The sequence below is a fragment of the Piliocolobus tephrosceles genome, chromosome 4, assembly GCF_002776525.5.
Source record: "Piliocolobus tephrosceles isolate RC106 chromosome 4, ASM277652v3, whole genome shotgun sequence".
Taxonomy (NCBI): domain Eukaryota; kingdom Metazoa; phylum Chordata; class Mammalia; order Primates; family Cercopithecidae; genus Piliocolobus; species Piliocolobus tephrosceles.
The window spans coordinates 92202097-92209373 of record NC_045437.1 but is presented as its reverse complement, the minus strand read 5'-3'; the positions used below and the strand labels follow the sequence as shown (position 1 = coordinate 92209373).

The following is a 7277-nucleotide window of genomic DNA, read 5'->3' as shown; positions in this document are numbered from 1 at the left end:
TAAAGCTCATAAATACTCTAGAGAGAGAGTCAACACTTAAGCCACCATCAGCTACATAGAGTTAGCTATGATAGTTATAATTCAGCTGAAGAGTTTTAACTGAAACTTTAAAAGGTTTACCTGAAACTTTTAAGTGAAAAGCAAGGATTAACTCACAGAAATAAAATACAGATAAAGAAAACTGGAGTGAAGAGGAAGGAAAAGCCAATGAAAAATGCCACCCTTTCTGCTTTAACCCAAGGGGAGGTACTTCCATAAAGGCAAATGTGGTTGACTTTTCTTATTCTGTGTGGAGAGAGCTTCACAGCCTCTGTGTTTACATTTGCAGTTGTGAGTTTACCCTAATGTGGACTTGCCTCATCAGTCCTGGACTTTTCCTTCATTTGCTTCTCAGAGGCTTCCTCGGGGATTAGGTGGGTTGGCGAGAACAGAGCTACAGAGAAAGGGTAGTCCATCGTAGCTCTAAGACTGTTTAATTTTCTAATGATTAAGGTTCTAAAGGAAAACTTTCAGCAGCACACAGTTTTGACAAAAAAACATGCTTTATTATTACTGCTTTGCTTTTATTTATACTTTAAATTTTAAAATAATTATGGACTCACAGGAAGTTGCAAACATACTATATAGAGCTTCTGTGTGACTTCACCCTATTTTCTCCAATGATATTATCATATATAACTATAGTTCAATATTAAAACCCAGGAAATTGCCATTGGTGCAACTCACTCACCTTATTCAGATGTCACTTTTTATGTGCATTCATGTATGTATGTAGTTCTATGCAGTTTTATCCTGTGTATAACACAGATTCATGTAACCACCACCACAATCTAAATTTATCTCATCATAACAAATAAACTTCTTTATTCTGTTCCTTTACATTTGCCCCACCACTAACCCCTGGCAACTACTATCCATCTCTGTAATCTTGTCATTTCAATAGTCTTATTTAATTGAAGCCCAATGTTTATCCACTCACATTGCTCTTTTTCCAAAGCGTAGTATTCATATACTTGGGAAATACTGGGTCTGCCAAATAACAATAATATCAACTATATACAGGCACTGAACTAAGTCCTTTTTCCACTTAATCTTCAAAACAGCCCTGTAAGGCTATTTATTAATACCTGGCATTACTATTAGTAAATCACATCACATTACCCTCACGATTAAAAAGAAAAAAACCTCTAATGTCTCCCCATTTCATTTGGAGGAACCATGAACTCTCACTCTGGCTATAGAACCCACTCCCTTAGCTGACCTTTTGTTTCACTGCATCTCTTACCAACCCCACCCACCTTGCTCTACTCTATTTGGAGTGGTATCCATCTGTCCTTGAACATGCCTAGCCAAGCTGCTTCCTGCTTCAGGACCTCTGTATCTGCTGTTCCTTCTACCTGACATTCTACAGTCAGATCCGTCAATAGCTGGTTCTCTGTCCTCATTAAGTCTTAACTCAAAATTTTATCTTCTCAGAGAGACTCTCCCTGTACACATAATGTAAAAAACCAAAAACATCTCCATATGGGGTTGCCAGATTTAGCAAACAAAAACACAAGACACCCAGCTAAATTTAAATTTCAGATAAATAACAGTATTTTAGTATAAGTATGTCCCATGCAATCAATATTTGGGACATACATATACTAACATCATTCATTGTTGATCTGAAAGTCAGTTTAATTGGGTGTCCTGCATTTTGTCTGGAAGCTCTTCCTCTATAGCCACTCTGTTATGTGGTACCCTGCTTAACTGTTTCCATGGGACTTTTCAATATTAGAAATTCTGTTTATCGTCTGACATGGCCTCCCAACCCTCCTCCTCACAATAAGCTCCATGTGGGTGGGACCCTGATGCCTTGTTCACAGCTGCATCCCCAGGGCCCATCACAGTGTCTCGTACATAGTAGGTGCTTAATAAATATTTGTTATAAAGGTAAGAAAAACAAACCAAAAAATTTAGGTTGATAACACCTCCAAAGCACACTGCTAGCCAGACAAGACTGTGCTGCTGCAGCTTAGGGAACTCTCCCGTTTTCCACATTGAGGAGGACGAAAGAGGCATTGTGTTGTTGGCCTTTTAGAAGTCTCTCCTAGTAGGATCAGAAGACCCTGACTGAGCAGCTTTGGGAGAAGGAAAGTCTGAATGAGCTAAAAAGCCTTTTCCATTTGCCTTGCAACAAGCAAATGAAGTAACCAAAGAAAAAATGCTCTTGAATGAAATGAACAAGATTCTCTGCGTGCCGAATCGGATGAAAGGCAGTGCGCATCACCCATCTTCGTCCACCGTAAACTCCCTGCAACTTAAGGGCTGGCTTTATCGTCAGACTCCGGAAATGCTAGATCCTGATCATAAGAGACCAGTGCAGAGGCAAATAAAGAGAAGGGAGGGGTGGATGGGGATGAAGTCAAGACAGAAGAAATTAAACTCTCGTCTTGGACCCAGGGCGCGCAACGGGGCGGGGGCAGACGTGTTCAGCCTTAGAACTCCGTCGGGTTCATCGCTCAGAGTGGACGTTCGGCACCCCCACGAGACCCATCGAGGGCTCACAGTCTCCACTCCAGCTCGCTTCATCGGACCCAGACGATCGCCAGCGCGGCCAGCGGCCAGCGCACAGCGAGCTGCGTGGGCAACTGTGGCCCGATCCTAGGGAGCAAGCTGGCTTCGGGCCCTACCTAGCTCCACCCGGTTCCTACCGGCCCTCCCACCTAGGAGCTGGAGGATGGTCCCGGGGCGCCCCAGGGGGGCTGCTGGTCCCCGGTGTCTCCAGCCCGACGCGCCGTGTTGTTTGAGCCGCGGGCGCGCCCAGTTTGGAGGCAGCCGCCCCCGCCGCTGACAGGTGCTGCCCAGAGGGCGCCGGGTGCGGTCCCTGGCGCAGCTGGACGCGCACGCCCCGGTGCGTGCAGCTTCCCGAGCTCGGCCAGCGAGAAGAGGGAGCCAAGGCGCGGCCTGGGGGACGCCAGTGGACTGGAGCCGCGGAGCTCCCAGCGAGAAACTTTGCAGGCGCCGCGGCCGGGATTCGGTGAAGGCTCCAGCCCACCCCAGCAGGTGCGGGAGGAAGAGGCGGCACCGGAGTCCCGAGGCCAGAGAGCCTCGGCGGCGGCGGTCGCTTCTTTCCCCCGAGCTGGCCTGAAGTCGCTGGGCACTCCCGGTTTCTGCTGCTGCGCCCGCCGCCGCCGCCACAACCGCCACCGCCGCGGGGACCCGGGAGGAGGCGCAGCCGGAGAGGGAGGAGGAAAAGCAGGAGGAGGAGGAGGAGGAGGGGAGAGGAGGAGCAGGGGGTGGAGGATGGAGCCCCGGGCTGCCGCGGCGGGCGAGCTGGAGCCGGCGGCGGCGTCCTCCTCCTTCCAGGCCCGGCTGTGGAAGAACCTGCAACTGGGGGTGGGCAGGAGCAAGGGCGGCGGGGGCGGGCGCGCGGGGGGTCCGGAGCGCCGCACTGCGGACACCCCTTCGCCCTCCCCGCCACCCCCGGTGGGCCCACGGGACGCACCGGCCGGCGGGAGTGGTGCAGGCAGCAGGTGGAGCGGCTTCAAGAAGCGGAAGCAAGTGCTGGACCGAGTCTTCTCCTCCTCGCAGCCCAACCTGTGCTGCTCCTCGCCTGAGCCCCTAGAGCCCCGCGGCACCGGCAGAGCAGAGCAGGGGTCCACGCTACGCCGCCGGATCCGCGAGCATTTGCTCCCCGCCGGAAAGGGGCCCGCGGTGGCCACGGGAGCAGCGGGAGGGACGCCTCCTGGCGGACGTTCCCCAGACTCAGCTCCTTCCTCTTCCTCCGCCTCATCTTCCCTGTCCTCCTCGCCCCAGCCTCCCCCGAGGGGTGACCGCGCCCGAGATGAGGGTGAACGGCGTCAGGGCCCCGGGGCGCACTTGTGCCATCAGAAGAGCTCCTCTCTGCCGGGCACCGCCTGCCTGGAACAGCTTCTGGAGCCGCCGCCTCCTGCCGCAGAGTCAGCGCGGAGTCCCGTGGAGTCTCGGGCCCCGGAGACGGGCGAGGAGCGCGGCAGCAGCCAGGTGAGTGCCAGTGGGCGCGGCCGGAGACGAGGTGCGCGGGGCCACGCCTCCAGCTTCAGGCGTTCACCACCCGGGGAGCGGGGAGCGGGGGGCGGGGGCCGGGAGGCGGGAGGGGGAAATGCTGTTAATTCTAAGTACATGAAACAGTGGAAAGAAAACATCTCGCTGTAGTTTAGCAAAGATGAAAGAGTTCTGACTTGCACCCGGACTTTGCTTTTGATAGAAATGATACCTGTCACCAGAAGCTTTCTGAGTAGTCAATGAAAAGTTAGATCTAAAGTGGGTACTCTTTAGAGGTCTCCTGGAAGATGTCTAGCCAAGTCTCATCTTGGCAAGAGAAAAAACTAACCCAATAACTTAAAAACAATTATAACCACGTGTGGTGGTGTGGAGGGGCACCATTTGAAGCAAATGGCTGGCAGGAAGAAGTAGAAACGTGGAGAGGTAAATTATGGCACATGTGAGGTCCCTGTGCCAGGGAAAGCATCAGCGCAGGTCTGCTCATTTTCCGGCACCCCTTTCTTAAACCTTCCCGTGGCAAGCGGATCACTGCCCTTCAAGTGGACAGCGGGAGCGTCTCCTCCCAGTTAGTCAAATGCATATGTTCCTGTGAGCCTTCTGAAGTTTTAATAGTCACCTGAAGCACTTGCTTTTAAAGTATACTGCTTTATACATCATGTTGACTGCTCAGACAAGAGTCAAGGTTTTTCAAAGTGCTTTTACTAGAAATTTTATGTGTGGGGCCCACAAAGCGTCCCACTGAATAGCTGTTTTTACTCCCTCAGTTTCAAAGAGGCACTGCTGTTTTTGTAAATGTCTATCAAATCATTTTAATTCTAGAAAACATTTTGGAAGTTTCACTCTGCCAGACACCTAAAGAACATTTTTCTCCCAATACATCTTAGTTTATTTAAACTTTCTCATTGTTTTGACTCTGATTCATTATGTTAGATGAATGACACTTACATTAAAACTTTAGTTATTAGTAGATTAAAAGCTCAGCTACAAAGAACCATCAGGCTGTGGTTTGAAGGGTAAGATACAGGAATAGATAGGCTTTCCGTTGAAAGTTTTCATAGTTAATGGACTGATTTCTTAGTGTAGCTTCAGAAAATAAACCAGAATATGAATATGTTTTGTTCCTTAATAAACAAAATTGCTTGCAGTAGGCAAACACCTGATGATCCAGAAAAAGATTTTATTCACAGAAGAGTAAGTAGAGATAATAGTGACAAAAAAGACTAAATACATTTACCTTTCCTGTCATCTTGAAAGTGTGAATAGAGCCCCTGTTTTTGGTTTTTAAAGTGAAGTGATCATTGTTTTTAGAAGAATGTTTTAAATTCAGTATAGATGAATACTATATGTTAAAGGAAGTATTGATTTTTGAGTGTGTACATAACCCTAATGTATAAGAATTTCAGAGTTGGGGAACTTTATATTTTTTTTCTTTCACTATCAAGGATAATAGAACAACAAATAATAATTGAATTATTTTGGAAGGTATATATCATGTCACTGTGAATGTTAACTTACTAAATCACATTGAAGTTCCCTGACCCAAGACATTTTCAAAGCAAAAATAGATAACTGAATTTTTATGTTCCTTTTTGCCAAAAAGTTTTCCAAAACTACCAATCTTTATTAAGAAAACACTACTATGTAAGTATGAATTTTGTATACAAAAGATATAAACTTATTCTGGAGAAATACTAAACTAACACTATTATGTACACCTTCACCATATGCTGGGCATTTTATAGCCCGACATAGTTTAACCCCCACAGCAGACCTATGTGATTGTCACTTTACAGATTAGTAAACCAATGCTCACATAGGTTAAATAAGCTTTCCAGGGTCACGTAGTTAGTAGATGACAGAGAGAGGTTTTGTACTCAAGTCAGTCTCCAGAATCTTTTTCCGTTATGACAGCTACTTTTGACAACTTTTAGAACTTGTTCCATTTTTTAGATGATTTTGGTCTTACTGATGAAACTAGAGCCTTGCAAGTGTACGTGTATTCTGGAGATTTTCCCCATCCCTATATACAATCAATTCTATGATGGATTACCTATCTTAATTTGTAATTTGCTCTGTGATGCATTGTTGCGTATATATTTTGTCACATTTACAAATGAGATTATCTTGATCTGTAACTCTGAAGAAGCTTTTCATTACAGAGAATCGCATTTTGACATAGATATAAGAGAAATAACAAAACTAAAATATCTTTCAGAAAATAAGAGAAAGAAGGGATATAGGCAGACAGAATGGTAAAACCTGAGGGACTTGCCCGATGCCAGACACAGTCCCAGAAAGAGATATCATTTTTGGTCCTTAGTGTCTGCTGCTCATGGTGCCTTGTGCTCTGAGAAGTGGAGAGATTTCTCTGTAATGAGTGACAAATACGGCTTTCATCAGCACTCTATGACCAATGTAAAAGAGAGGATTTGACTTACCTCTGAATGGGGAAGAGGAAGAAATGGAATTGGAACCTAGAACTGGAAGGGGACTCATTCAGCTGCCCAGAAGTCAGCTTAGCTTTGCAGCACTCTTCCAAGCTTCCTGAATATCTCAGAGATCTTTCCTTACTCTCTCAGCAGCTCATCTCCAAAGAGACCTGGGCATGGGGAAGGGGCGTGTAGCACATACAGATTTCAGCTTTATTCACAGTTCACAAGCACAGTACTCAAGAAAGAAACACAATAAAAGCATTGAATACATCTTTAGAGTGCCTAGATGAAAAGACTTTTCTTTCAAGGCAGAAATAAAATTTATTGCAAAAATAGGCAAATTGTTTAATTTTTTCTCTTGTTCTCTGCTTGATCCTGGCACAAGCCATGTTCTCCAACACACTCTTCACGTCTCCACCTCCCCAGCCCAGCACGAGGCCCCAACAACATATGTGCACATACTCTGACAGTGGGTAGAGATGTTAAGCAAAAGCAAAGAAAACAAAATCGGTTTGGATGGCTGGGGAAAGAGATTTGGGAGTCACTGATATATATGAGTAAAAGTGAACAAACCAGGCTACTTTCCATGTGCCTGCTGGTCCTCTTGCTATTGTGTTTTCATTAGCCAAATATACGTTTGCAATATGTACTAACAGACTTAATAATGCCTTGCTGTTGGGGGATGTGCATTATTTCAAATGTTCTGTTTTGAGAATAAGGAAAAAAAAATATCCCTTTTTCCCCACTGATTCTAGTTCACGTGTTGGGCCATATTGTCATACCAGATGCATTTCATTTTCTGCAACACAGTTGGAA

The 7277-nt window shown here is 46.3% G+C and overlaps 1 protein-coding gene across 7 annotated transcripts in view; it reads left to right on the top strand.

Annotated features, from left to right (window-relative positions):
• The first annotated feature begins 2737 nt into the window (after positions 1–2737).
• MCTP1 (multiple C2 and transmembrane domain containing 1) overlaps positions 2738–7277 on the top strand; it is a 594518-nt gene continuing 589978 nt past the window's right edge. For 6 of the 7 annotated variants that reach the window (XM_023212158.3, XM_023212156.3, XM_023212154.3 and 3 more), the window contains exon 1: positions 2933–4008. In XM_023212158.3, coding sequence (XP_023067926.1) covers positions 3289–4008 — 720 coding nt within the window. In that variant the 5' untranslated portion in view covers positions 2933–3288. Of the gene's footprint in view, positions 4009–7277 lie in introns of all 7 variants that reach the window. The other variant, XM_023212153.3, reaches the window with a different exon arrangement.